This window comes from Daldinia vernicosa, assembly GCF_022497035.1.
Source record: "Daldinia vernicosa strain CBS 139.73 unplaced genomic scaffold F5Y00scaffold_9, whole genome shotgun sequence".
NCBI classification, from domain to species: domain Eukaryota; kingdom Fungi; phylum Ascomycota; class Sordariomycetes; order Xylariales; family Hypoxylaceae; genus Daldinia; species Daldinia vernicosa.
The window spans coordinates 461,456-473,936 of record NW_025953925.1 but is presented as its reverse complement, the minus strand read 5'-3'; the positions used below and the strand labels follow the sequence as shown (position 1 = coordinate 473,936).

The following is a 12,481-nucleotide window of genomic DNA, read 5'->3' as shown; positions in this document are numbered from 1 at the left end:
AAATGTTCGAACTTATTTTCATATTCTCATCTTAATAATGGAAATTGTATAAATCATATTAAGATGTATTCTCTTCAATTTTCTAGAGTATGTATCATTCCCCATTAGGAATGAAATACACACTCTTTCCCGGTCCCCCCTTTGCCGCAGCAATGCGAAGTGCCTCCTCCCAATCTTCAAGTCCAAATTTTCCGGCCACCTCCATGCCCACTCTCGAGCCAATCTTCAGCACACCTCTTTCGACAGTTTTGATCAAGTCCTTCGCCTGCTGAGATGTATTCATAAAGGTTCCCTTAATTGTGATACCTTTGTATGATATGTGCCAATAAGGGATGTCGATGTCACCTGGGATTCCTCCCATGAGACTCATCCGGCCTCCTGGTCTCAAAGACAATATACCCGCTCTAATATGAGAGCTCTTGCTGGCCGGCCGTGGAGATATGTCGAAATACACATCCAGCGGCCCAAATTTAGCCAGTGCGTCGACGTCTTGTTGGACATCGCCGCTAATCTTGACGGTTTCTATTCTTCCAGGATCGGCGAGCTTCTTCAGTTCCGCGAGAGCTGCCTCATTTCTCCCCATAGCGATGACTCTAGCGCCCATAGAAAGGGCCACATGTACGGCGGCACTACTAAATGAACCCGTCGCTGGGGCGACCAAGACTGTCTCGCCTGGCTTTAGTCCAATATCTGCCAGGCCACCGTACGGAACTACCAGCTGGCTAAGAAACCCGAGTTCTTCAAGTTTATATCGCAGTTGCCCAACTAAGATATCTTCATCCAGAGCATGCACGCTTTCCAAAGGCGCAGTCGATAGCGTGGCCCAGCACCCATTACGCCACTCTTCTGACGCCATCAGCTTCCTAGTCCCCTCGCTGAAGCCCTCATGGAATGATCTAAGGACCTTGATATTGGGGTCGTCCCGGCCCCGGACTGTCAACTCTACAAATACTAGCTGACCGGGTTTTAGGCTCGTGGCGTCGGATGGAACAGCAGCAACGCGGGCAATACAAGAACCACCAGGTACAAGTGGTAAGGGGTATTTATAACCTCTCGGATTTCCATTGGTAAATATCTCGTTAGCATACTGTACGATGATAGAGTATAGTGGCTTAACAATTGCGGTTCCAGCCGTGGGAATCGGCGTCGACAGTGCTGCAAGAGTGGGTGGCGAAGAGGGTGAATGGAATCGTAGACCAGTGTAGGTCTCCGGGAGAGAGTGCTTAGTTGGATTCGCCATCCTCGTTGTGAATGAGCGGTTTAGAAAATTAGAAGATGAAGGATTCCTAGTTGGATACTTCCATCTATTCCGCGTAGGTTGGAAGATACGGTAAGCTCTTTATATATCTAACCCGATCATGAGCCCTTGCCTTGTGATCGATGTCCTGAATTACTTAATTTATCATCAAAACTGCACGGCCCTAATAAGGTCCTATCATGTTGCTCTAAGTACCAAACCATCTCAAGTAGAGACGGCGGAGTTAGAGATGAAGTTTCTTAACTCCAACCCCACTGCATCGTTTCGCTCTCGGTTTTAGGAAATAGATGGCTATATTAATACTTTACTACCTTAACGTAGTATATAACCTAGCTATATAACTAGAAACTCTTATACTAGGTAGTTGGCTGACGGGTAAGCTCGTCGGAAACCGAAGGAAACTCGGACTATGATACCTAAGGACTAACAAGGGTTCTGTGGGACTGGGTGATCATTTCCTGTTAAGGTAAAATTATCTTTAATAGATGAGCATTGTATAGTTGAACTAATCCTAATTCCTAAATAAACATAATGTCATTGCCAATTACCTCGATTTTACTTGATATATACATGTAGGTAGCTTTATTTCTCTTCCGTGTTAGGTACAACTCTATAAAAAATTCATAGTTGCAACTAAGCTTTGTCAGCTACACGTATGGCGGTTTTTGATTGGTCAATGGATCACCTGCAGCGCTGGCGGGGTCTGAGCTTAAGTTTTATCGATAGGAGGCTAACTTCCAATGGTAGCTTCAATGTTGGCACGGAAGCTCCAAGTTGAATCAATCTAATACAACAAAGTTAAGGTGCTGTGCTATTAGTGGCAAGCACCTTACACATGTATCGAGCCGATCCAGCCTAGAGTCAATTAAAGTAAACTTTCTTTCGAGAATCCTTCGACATAAAACAAGTGCGCAGAACTTGCTCTATTTCTTCTATTTCTTAGTACGAGACATGCAGAGTCTACGACAAGATGGCTCTTGTCAGTTTCGTTCAATTCACATAGTCAACACCCCCTCTTGATCTTTTGTAAGAAACCAGCCTAGGCAATGATAAATTTATATCTGAGAATACCTCCTACGCATCTCTGGGGAAATGTCTCAATACGCAACTTCAAAGATGGATAGACCAGAGCCAGGACTGATCAAATGGTCTCCCAACCCGGCCTACGACACCTTTCTCCACGTTAACTTGCAACATCGAGTCGTGCAGCTATATGAACCCACAGGTCTTGCGCAGCCTGGGAGCTTTGACTTCGAAAAGTCATCAAAGTACGATGAGATCCCTCCGCTGACCACCTACGATTGGTCACCTGCTCATCCTGGGCTCGTCGCTATCGGAACCGCAAGTGGCACTGTGGATATTATAAATCTTCACGGTGATGCCAGCTCTCATCTCGAGCTCCCTATAAGGATTACTCGTACTTGTCAGGCAGTGGCTTTTAATACAGGGTCCTTACTTGCTGTTGGGTTAGAACGCGTTCGAAATGATCAGTGCCTTAAGATATTCGACGTAAGTCGACTTACGACGCTGGAACACAGTGCTACGTGGGCATCACTCGAAGGTTCGATGAATCCAGTGATCGGGCTTGAGGCTAGTATCTCAATATCAAGCACCAAGTTTTTCGAGGATAGCCCCCAGGTTCTCGTTGCCGGGATTAAAAATCAGGGTATTCGCATTTACGATCTCCGAGGTAGACCTTGTCCCCGATGATATCCTTTTATAAAATTTACTAATTGGTCCCAAGATCCACAAGGAGCGGTGATCAATTATCAAACAAAATGCAATAACAACTTAGCAATCGATTATGCTGACCAGAATTATTTTGCTTCGTCTTCTCTAGATAAACCAGGGCTGGTGATTTGGGATCGTCGGGCCACCTCAAGAACGTCTTCTTCCCGCTTTTACCTCGATGCTGTCGATACAGATGATTTGCCATGGGGAGCAGCACTCAACGTCGATAAAGCAATCGATGTCAAAGAAGCCAATTTCCAAGATAGGGGTTCATTGATCAGGTCGTTACGTTTCTGTAGGGATCGTTCCGGTCTGATAGCAGTGCTCTCTAGAACTGGTCAGCTCAAGGTCCTAGACACTAAGAAGGAATTTATTCCTTTCGAGATGCATCCTAAGGACAGCCCCGAGATCCTGGAAGTCAGGAAATCATACGAGCTCGACATGAGCTATTCAAAGGAACGAAAAGATGACAGGATTGTATCGTTTGACTGGGTGACGCTCGACTCTCCTGCTCTAACACCACGAGCAGTAGTTCTACGCGCCAATGGAACATTTGACATTCTTGAAAAACCATCATATTCATCAGAACATTTATATAAGATCATACCCTGGAAATCACCCCACCGTGGGCTAGAAGGTAACACTATATTGGCCGATAGATGATCATTGCTAATTTCACCTAAGGGGGCGGCGGCTATCACACTCTGATGCAATTCGAAGCAACACAGTATCCCGAGATGATGGGACCACTCAATATAGACCAGGCTTTCAAGGATCAACTTCTATTTGGAAACCGTAAGGAATCCACTAATGTTATAATACAGAAAACCTTATTATCTCCTCCACCCACGGCTGACCCTATATGCGACCTGGAGGCAAGCACTGAGCCACTACCAGAGCTATTCACCAGTGCTTCAACGACAGCAGACAAGTTGCGTGGTTTGAGGCAATACTCTAGGGAAACCCTCGAAACCGCAAAGCAACTTAATGACAAGGAGCGACAGCAATCAGTAACGAAGGATTTGGACCGGTCCCTATCGGATTTATCTTTGAAGGGAAATGTCTTACCATCAAATAGACAGCTACATGAGAGGCTACTTGCATCAACACTAGATTCAAGGGGATTCCCTAAAGAAGCACAACTCGTTCTCGACCACGTGATGCTCCTTCGTTCCAAAGATAAATACTTATTCGACTATGTCGCGAATAGGGACATAGCTGCCGATGATCCTTGGTTGAGGGAACTATGGGATTGGATTGCCGGTATGTACTTTGCGCTTTACCGCCTTATTCATTTCTAGAACTAATAAGTTGGTAGGGGCTGATGATGCTGCCTCTGACATGGGCATGATATCACACGGCATCGACCTGAGCTATATGGGTGTTGCTAACATATGGACGCGCGACTTAGGTTGGTTGTAAAGTTAGCTTTCTTTCGAAAACACTAATTAATGGCTACTTAGGGTCTAACTTTTCAGTCAGACTTCTAGACGGTACTAGGGCCCCAGATGCAGCGGCATGGGACCGATGTCTGCAAGAAATAAATAGGAGGTCGAAACGGCCAGCATACACTGGCATTGAATCAAAGAAGCCGCTACATCGCCAAGTTGCTACGTGGATTTGCGGATGGGGCAGGTCACCCGATACATATTTTAGTGACTATGCGAAGATGCTGCCTTCTGAGCGAAATTCATCATGGTATACGATGGCAACTGCTCATGCCCTCTTCGAAGGTGATTACGACAAGGCGGTGGGAATACTCAAGGGTGCCAGTACAGAGCACCCTGAGCTTTTGTTCGTCTCCTTAGCCCTACAACTCAAAGGCCAAGGGGATAGGAGCCCCGGCACAGAGCAGCTGGATTTCGACGACGCGGTTGCTTCTAAAACCGATCCCTACCTTCGCGCGATATCATCTCTTATTGCAACAAATAACTGGGAGATTATCGCAAACCAAGAATCCCTACCTCTCCGAGAGCGTACATTCGTGGCACTTCGGTATTTCGACGACGAAAAACTCACGCAATGGCTCGACAAGGAACTTAAGAAGGCGATCGATACAGGTGACATCGAAGGCATTGTACTTACTGGCATAACTGACAAGCTTGTCGACATATTTGCAAAGTACGTTGAGAAATTCAACGACGTGCAGACAGCTACTCTGGTCTTGTCAATCTGTTCACCGCGTTATATAAACGATTATCGATGTCGTGTGTGGCGGAATGCGTACAGAGCCTATCTTCAGCGGCACAAGGCTTTTATGCAGCGGACTAAGTTCGAGGTGGAAAGCACCAAGAAGAGCAAGCGAAGTGGCGTTCCTACCATCATGCCGCCGTCCCGACAGATCGCGCTACGCTGTGTGTATTGTGACGCTGAATACGAACTCTCTAAGACGGGGGCAAACCCGCAGTCAATGGTTGCCGGTCAGGGATCAACGAACCCGCTGACGGCGGCCAATATCAACGCGGGAGTCAGTTGCCCGAACTGTGGGCGCCATCTCCCGCGCTGCGTCGTGTGTCTTGAGATCGTGGGCGTCCCGCGTTCCGATAAACCAGAGGCCTCGCCTGACCCCCAGGTCCGTGTCGCTGCCCGCTTCCCGACTTTCTGCCTCAAGTGCGAACATGTCCTGCACCTCGACCACGCACGCCAGTGGTTCGCGAGACATGTCGAGTGTCCGGTTCCGGAATGCAGGTGCCGGTGCAACTTCAGGGCGAACCCGGAGTTGAATTATCATTGAGTGGTATTTGTGTGTGTGGGTAGCTGTAAGGGGTTTAAGTCGAGAGTATAGGATTATTGGCTGGTGTTTTATCTCTATGCCGTTACATCTATCCAGATGTCTGTATACCTAACCTTACGGCTTCCTTTGGGCAGAAATACTACCGTCTGAGATAAGTCGGGGTCGTAGTAGGGTTACAATTTTTAGTATTAGACCAATAGTATCACGCTTGGTCTCTTATATGCAACTACTCATCCTTTAACCATATGTGAATTGGCCTACTAAAGTTTTTGAATACATCATGTGTTCATGCTACTGCATATCTCATCACCTTGCATATCTACATAGACCGGCCGCTAACGGGCCTCTATTCAGTAGTTAGGTTTTTTAGAAACACGAAGCGCATAAGCGAAGCAACCTCTACCTACCACGCCCTATCATTTAACCTTATTATTGTCATTACTCGTAACCGTCGTATAACTCAATATTGTACAGTCTGAATCTAATCGTAACAACAACTCTTAGCAAACAAGCAGACATCCTCACGCCGCCAACTTCCAGAGCGGCACATACGCTCGCGCGGCGGGGGTATCGTCGTCTTCGTCTTCGATCGCCTTGTTCATCCGCGTGATCCATTCGTTCTCCGCCCTCGCCGCATCCCGCTCGATCTGCCCCATAACCGCCAGCTCAGCTAACATATCGTCGACGAGCGCACGGCTGCCGCGCACCATCCGCGCTAGCCCGGAGTCGGCTATAGAGTCGTCGTCGTCGACGTCGACGTCGCCGAGATCCTGTAAAGCGGCCCGCCACCCCTCGAGTTTCCGTAATAGGCTCTCGCAGTCGCGCGCCCACGTCCGGTCTAGGTCGCCTAGAAACTGCACCTCGTCGCCGGCGATTAGACCTTCGACGTCTCCCGAGCGCTGGGCTGCGATGATAGAGGCCATGCGCTCGGCCCAGACCTCGAAGTTGGCTACGACGCGCTGGTAGCGCCCGCCCAGCTCGCCGAGCTGCCAGACGCCGTTGAGGACTTCGTCTAGGATCTGGACTTTCTCTTCTAGCCCGAGACCCGACCGATTACTTTTGCCCCACCGCACGAGCGCCGCGATATTCCGGGCCTCGACACCGTGTCTCTCGAGCTTGATAAGGGCGTCGTGGTCGGCGTTTAACCGCGCGAACCGCGCCCCGAGTTTCTGGCGCGCGCTATGGCGCCATTCGGAGTCGACGGCAGCGGCGTCGCGATGGAGAAGCGAGAGCTGCAGTAGTTCCGTCTGTAGACGGCTAGTCTCGGCGGAGATGGCGACGTTGGCGGGGAGCTTGGAGGGCGAGGGGGGTGCGAGGAAGGTGGATGTTAGGGGCTTCGGCGCGAGGGACTTGGCTGGGCTGTAGTGCTGTTGGTGTGTGTTGAACGCTGGGCGGCTGGTGGGTTGCTGCGAGGTAGAGGTGGAAGTAGAAGTAGAGGAGGGTTGGGATTGCGATTTCGTGCGCGTGCGCGTGTGTGTCTGGGAGCGTGTCTGCCGTGTCGGAGCTTTCGAGCTCGCTGTCGTGATTGCGCTTGCGGCGGGGCTCGTGCGGCCCGACGATGTAGATGATGTTTGGGATATTCGGGATTGAGCGGCAGGGCGGAGGGTTGTTGCGGCCGTGAGGCTCGTGACTGTAGATTTCGATCGTGAGTGTCCGATAGATCGGTTAGAAGCCGTTGGAGGCGGACCGCCGGATGATCTCGGTCGGTTGACGGTTGTACTTGCGGAGCGGGTTGAAGGAACCGATCCTGCTGTCGTTGACGAGGATGAAACTTGACGCGTAGACGATGCTCTGCCTAGAGGCCTGGGAGCTTTGGCTGCAGTATTACCGGCATTGTCTGAGCGTGCGGATGGGGCCTTGCTATAAGTCCCCGAGGGAGGTCTCCCCGTGATAGTAGAGCTTGCTATTCGTCGCGCAGTGGTAGTAGAAGAGGTTGTGGTATTCGACACCATCGATCGGGTCGTCATTGTGGGTTTCACTGGTAGTCTGCTAGGCGACGTGTTCCTAGCCTCGTTACGCGCCGAGGGTATATTCCCCCGTGTTGATCCATTGCTCCCGGAAGTAGGTTTTTGAAGCGAGCGCGTGCGGCTTAAGCTAGTTGACGACGACATAGTGTTGGTCTTTTTAAGACAAAGTTTCTTTTATGGGAATTGTTTAGTTAGAGTGTTGGTAAAGAATCAGGGGTCTTTGTGCTGTTGACCCGTGCACGCGACTAACAAGGTAAAGTTACCGAGAATTACAGTGGATGATATAGCGGGCTCCACAGTTAAATCCCCTGCTGTCAACCCCACTAAGTTGGCAGGTTGGCAGGTTGGAAGGGCTGAAAAGGTTAAAAGTCTATCGCATCGTTGGTCAGTCTGATCGTTGGTTCTTTCACAGTTGATTGAATATTACATAAAGTCAAATGCCGTAATCCATCCTATCTCCCCTTCCTTATACATACTACCTAAGGCAGGTACGCACTTCCTATGTTACTCAAGCGTTTCAGAAGATATCACCAAAGCTTAAAAAATGTAAATAGGAAGGAGTTATAGGCTGAGTAAGGAAACTACTATGTATCATTGGGACACTAATAGGTAGGTACTCAGAAAGTCAAAAAGAAAATGTAGCTGGTTCACTTGTATTCATCTGCATCTACGTGGGCTTAATTGCAATTGGTATCATCGTGCGGCTTCTAGCCTGGATCCCATTATATCCTTTCCCCTTTGCCTTCCCCTTTCCCCTTCCCTTTCCAAGCTCTTGTCGTACTTGTTATATACCAGTACAAGAGAGGTATCATCGTATCATAAACGCCTACTTCCTAATGCAATTCCTTCCTTTTCGTCATCTATGTACCATTGCATACGCCGAATAAAATCGTTCGTTGCTTATTGATGCTTCTCGAGCATCAGGGCCGGGTTCCGTACTATACATAACCCGAGAATTGATGAAAGAATAATAATATGACCCCAGGCCTGAAGAAAATTATTTGAAGAACAGTATTTGAAGAAGAGTATTTGGTTGGTTGGTGAGTAGTCATATCGAACAAGAGATCAAGTGCTCGCTGCTTGCTTCCCCTTCTCGCGGCGCTGGTCAACTTCCATATTGTCCATCAGTAACTTAAGGTCCGACTTATAAATGCCCATGAGTCGTTCATGACACTCGAAGCAAATGCGCAGATTGCACCATGAGCAGGTCTTACGCGAGCCAGCGTCTTCGACACTACATGTCTGACAAGCTAATGGGTAGTTCAAGTTCTTAACTGGTACCCATTTATTGTGGCGGACATAACAGTTGTAATGTCGCGAAGATATAGGAGCAGCTCGCCATACGGTATCGGTCGAAAGAGCGGCTAGGCTGTAGTTCCTTGGGAAACGAGAGAGGGCCTCGTTGACTTGGGCTATTTGCTCTGCAGTCATATGTTCCACGGACTCGCCAATATCACTAAGTGCGCTCGCATCAACATCTCGAGAGATCTTACGCATCGGTTTGCGACCACTCGAGTCTGGCGACGGCGCGGGTTCGTTTAATGCCGTTACGACGTTAAAGAGCTCAAGCTTCTTCATGGGTTCGACTGAATCCGATGGCAACATTAAAGGCATCGCAGCGGACGGGCTTGATTGCGGTGAAGCTTTGTATCTCATTGGCTCCTGAGCATTTTGAAGAGCTGGGGGAGAGCGTAGGGAAGGGTTGCTTTGAGATGGTCGTGGATATCGTGGAGGTCCAAGACTCGGTTGTCTCAGATCGGACGAGCTCCCCTTCTTATGGACTTCCGGTTGGCTGGGAGGCGTAGGAGCTGCGATAGCGCGGCGCGGAATTGACTGTTCTGCAGCTGCGGACTCCTTTGGGGGGGTCTCCGACGATGGTCCGGGACGAATCGGCGAGTAAACTACGGTCTCGACCGAAATCTTTGGTATCACAGATTCCTCGGCGAGAATCTGGTTTTTTACAGGGGGCGTAGGATCCATGCTAGTCTTATCCCCGTACTGCACCTTAGGCTCCAGTTTCTTAAGGTGCTCAGCCTTTTCAACTGGCTCATCTTTGACTTTCGCGGGACCTTTAGCAGCCTCGCCTCGACCAGTAAGCTCTTTGAGCTTGGCCGAAAGTTTGCGCATCTTGTCGTCTTGTTGCGGTTCTATCGGTTTACCTGGTCGAATGTTTCTTCCGGGGAGCGAGGCACCTCTAGGAGGTAATGGAGAAGCGGTGTTGTTATTTTGTGTGGACGGTGGGGGCGGGAGAGGGTCTAGGCTGACTGGTTGTGCAGTGGATGCGGTAGATCCGTGGGAACCAGCTAATTTGAGCTCTGGGACGAGAAGGCCATGATCGGATTTTGATGATGCACGTCGCCGCCAGATTTCCCGTCGCTGAGGGGAGTCACCTACAAGGTTAGATGGCGACGCTGATGCTGACGGACCTCCATCATTCACACCGGTCCCGGACACAGGGAATGCCGGGAATGGGTCTACAGGCCGGGTATGAGACGGCGTACTCTGACGGAGCGGGTCCTTCAATGGTGGCGGCGGTGGCGGCGGCAGTGCATCAGGTATCACCTCATCTCCATAAGGGTTGCTTGGAATAGCCGTCAGAGTCTTTGTTAATGACTGCTGGGCATCGTTTATTCCTTCTCGCTCTGGTGAATTGGACGGCTCGCTGTCCTTTGTGATTGTACTGCCTTGCGACGACCTCTGAACAGAATCGGACGATGTATTCGAATATGCCGACAATAGACTAGATATAGAGGAAACCCGCCTCATCTTCTTTGTCTGAACATCCGCAGCTGGGACTGGGGTTAGGGTCGAGGCCGGGCCCGGGCCCGGACCCGGATTTGCTGGTAGTCCTACCGGCTTCCTTGGGATCGACTTCGTCTGCGTTTGTAACTTCGGGGCTCCCATGATATTATTCATATTATTCTCTGGAGGCAACGCAGGAAGAGATGAGCTAAAGCTTGACTTTGGACTACGAATGCTCCTGGCAGTAACACTATCCTTCCTGGGCGGAAATGGCGAGAAAACCGAAGGTAACGGCTCTTGAGGAACTATCTGTGGCCTCTCGTTCTCTAACTCAGGCGGAGGAGCAGGCAACGCTTTTGAAAAACGTGAACGACCCGACTTGGGGGCCTGAAGGGTAGGGCGTTCCATTATTACGTATTATCGGCTGAATTAGGGGTTTGATAGGAAGATGCAAGGAGGACGAAACCGCATATGCTGTCATACCAACTTGATGAGATATGGCCGTTCGCGTTGCCCACTCGTTTCGTCTGATAAGGTCGAGAAAGAAGAGACGGGGGTTGAACAATCAGGGTTGCAGAAGAAAGAAGTGATATGCTGTTAAATCGGGGCTGGGTTCACTACATAGTAACCTTCTGTCAGTACCCTTGGCTTCATACTGCTCTCCGGCTTTGCGGAATGACAACTTTTATGCAGGTACCACGCTCGAAGGATCCACAAGAGAGAATCTCGACGAGTCAAAAGACAGAGGATCCCTGCTTGGATGGAGACCCCAACGTTCTTTATAGATTTTCCTGCAAGACTGCCAGGACTGCTGCGGAAACTGGCCAAGGGAGGAAGCAAGTTTAGTGATGGGCCAGGGGCGAGTCGGAGCTAGCCCTACAGACTTCTCTGTGGGAGGCCTGCTCGATCTGTTACGTATCGCTGACACTGAAATGTGCGAATCCTCTCGCCTCCCTTCAGAACAGGGCCGAACAGCAAATCTACATGGTTACTTTAACCCCTCGTGGAGATGTACCCTTGAACGGACGTTTCAGCCACAAGGAAGATCCCAAAGAGGCCGAGAGGAGGGTAGTCAACTTTAATTAACGGGACTAAGTGGATATATATCATGTCTTTCTTTGATGTCGTTTTTCGCAACTAATTGATACCTCGAGTGGTGTTCACAATTGACACTGTTTAGGGTTCGAATCACTCGGATGAAAGCTGTGGATAGAACTGGAACAAAGCATGCAAAAGCTTGAAGAGGAAAGCGAAAGCTCGAAGATCCTTGCCACCTCATACAGGTACCGATGCTGATGCCTAGAGATTCGAGAACATGTCTAATTTGCAAATTTCACCATTACCTAGACTAAAATGAGACTAGCAAGATATGCATGTCGAAGATGTGATGTGCGAGAATCGGTCCAGCCACGATAGTCTATCCCCTAGGAGGGACCGTACGATAGATTCGAAGTAATCTGAGGCTGTGTCTTCAAGCAACTACCTACTACTACGTGATGGGCATTCAAACGCGTCGAAATTCGCCCGAGGTGGGCTAAACCGGGCTATGACAACTCGAGCATGGTTAATGCCGTCCCGCGTACGGAGAGATTAGCCAGTAGGGGCTTGGACACAAATCAATAGGTAACATTCATTCCCGGTTTAGGGACCCTCATCAGAACTTCACGTGCAAGCGTCTTTGGAACTTCGGGAGAACCGGAGATTGGTATGTAGTTGTGTTTTGCATTCCCGCTCCCTTGTACTTCGTAAGGTAGGTACACATGTATCGGGACTTATCGCATAGACAAAAATGGGTGTTGGTCCGTGTAAAGTTGTTTCGGGAGTTGGGGATCAAGTTTCCGGGTCCACTGAACCATCAAGCCGGTGTGATGGACATATCCCATACATATGAGCAAGGTCTGATCTTAATTGCAAGTTGAGTTGATGACGAACTAATAATGCTATTTAGGTTTTATTTATTTTCTAACCAACTCATAAGTAAAGCACATGATGTGGGAATTCACTGATTTAAGCAGTGAAATATGAGGACCCCTACCAAGAGATAGATTA

At 49.2% G+C, this 12,481-nt stretch overlaps 4 protein-coding genes across 4 annotated transcripts; 1 reads left to right on the top strand and 3 right to left on the bottom strand.

Moving 5' to 3' along the window:
* Positions 1-4: 4 nt before the first annotated feature.
* F5Y00DRAFT_229221 (alcohol dehydrogenase GroES domain-containing protein) lies at positions 5-1,807 on the bottom strand. Its single transcript, XM_048006736.1, has one exon. The coding sequence runs from the start codon at positions 1,238-1,240 to the stop codon at positions 95-97; it is 1,146 nt and encodes a 381-aa protein (XP_047867694.1). The 5' UTR covers positions 1,241-1,807; the 3' UTR covers positions 5-94.
* A 209-nt stretch (positions 1,808-2,016) lies between these two features.
* Positions 2,017-5,949, top strand: F5Y00DRAFT_229219 (uncharacterized protein). The gene is made up of 5 exons (XM_048006735.1): positions 2,017-2,948; positions 3,003-3,626; positions 3,674-4,252; positions 4,308-4,400; positions 4,453-5,949. The coding sequence occupies exons 1-5, from the start codon at positions 2,351-2,353 to the stop codon at positions 5,721-5,723; spliced, it is 3,165 nt and encodes a 1,054-aa protein (XP_047867693.1). The 5' UTR covers positions 2,017-2,350; the 3' UTR covers positions 5,724-5,949.
* A 274-nt stretch (positions 5,950-6,223) lies between these two features.
* On the bottom strand, positions 6,224-8,295 carry F5Y00DRAFT_216960 (uncharacterized protein). Its single transcript, XM_048005585.1, has one exon. It carries the CDS (start codon positions 7,832-7,834, stop codon positions 6,245-6,247), a length of 1,590 nt encoding a protein of 529 aa, XP_047867692.1. The 5' UTR covers positions 7,835-8,295; the 3' UTR covers positions 6,224-6,244.
* On the bottom strand, positions 8,295-11,164 carry F5Y00DRAFT_216964 (uncharacterized protein). The gene is made up of 2 exons (XM_048005586.1): positions 11,116-11,164; positions 8,295-11,049 (listed from the first exon to the last, which is right to left on the bottom strand). The coding sequence occupies exon 2, from the start codon at positions 10,838-10,840 to the stop codon at positions 8,756-8,758; it is 2,085 nt and encodes a 694-aa protein (XP_047867691.1). The 5' UTR covers positions 10,841-11,049; positions 11,116-11,164; the 3' UTR covers positions 8,295-8,755.
* Between the last annotated feature and the right edge of the window lie 1,317 nt (positions 11,165-12,481).

Coding starts and splice junctions, on each gene's coding strand:
- F5Y00DRAFT_216964 (XM_048005586.1), bottom strand. CDS start 10,840: ATGGAACGCCCTACCCTTCAGGCCCCCAAGTCGGGTCGTTCACGTTTT.
- F5Y00DRAFT_229219 (XM_048006735.1), top strand. CDS start 2,351: ATGTCTCAATACGCAACTTCAAAGATGGATAGACCAGAGCCAGGACTG. Junction 4,253..4,307: donor ACTATGGGATTGGATTGCCG/GTATGTACTTTG, acceptor ATAAGTTGGTAG/GGGCTGATGATGCTGCCTCT. Junction 4,401..4,452: donor CATATGGACGCGCGACTTAG/GTTGGTTGTAAA, acceptor ATGGCTACTTAG/GGTCTAACTTTTCAGTCAGA.
- F5Y00DRAFT_229221 (XM_048006736.1), bottom strand. CDS start 1,240: ATGGCGAATCCAACTAAGCACTCTCTCCCGGAGACCTACACTGGTCTA.
- F5Y00DRAFT_216960 (XM_048005585.1), bottom strand. CDS start 7,834: ATGTCGTCGTCAACTAGCTTAAGCCGCACGCGCTCGCTTCAAAAACCT.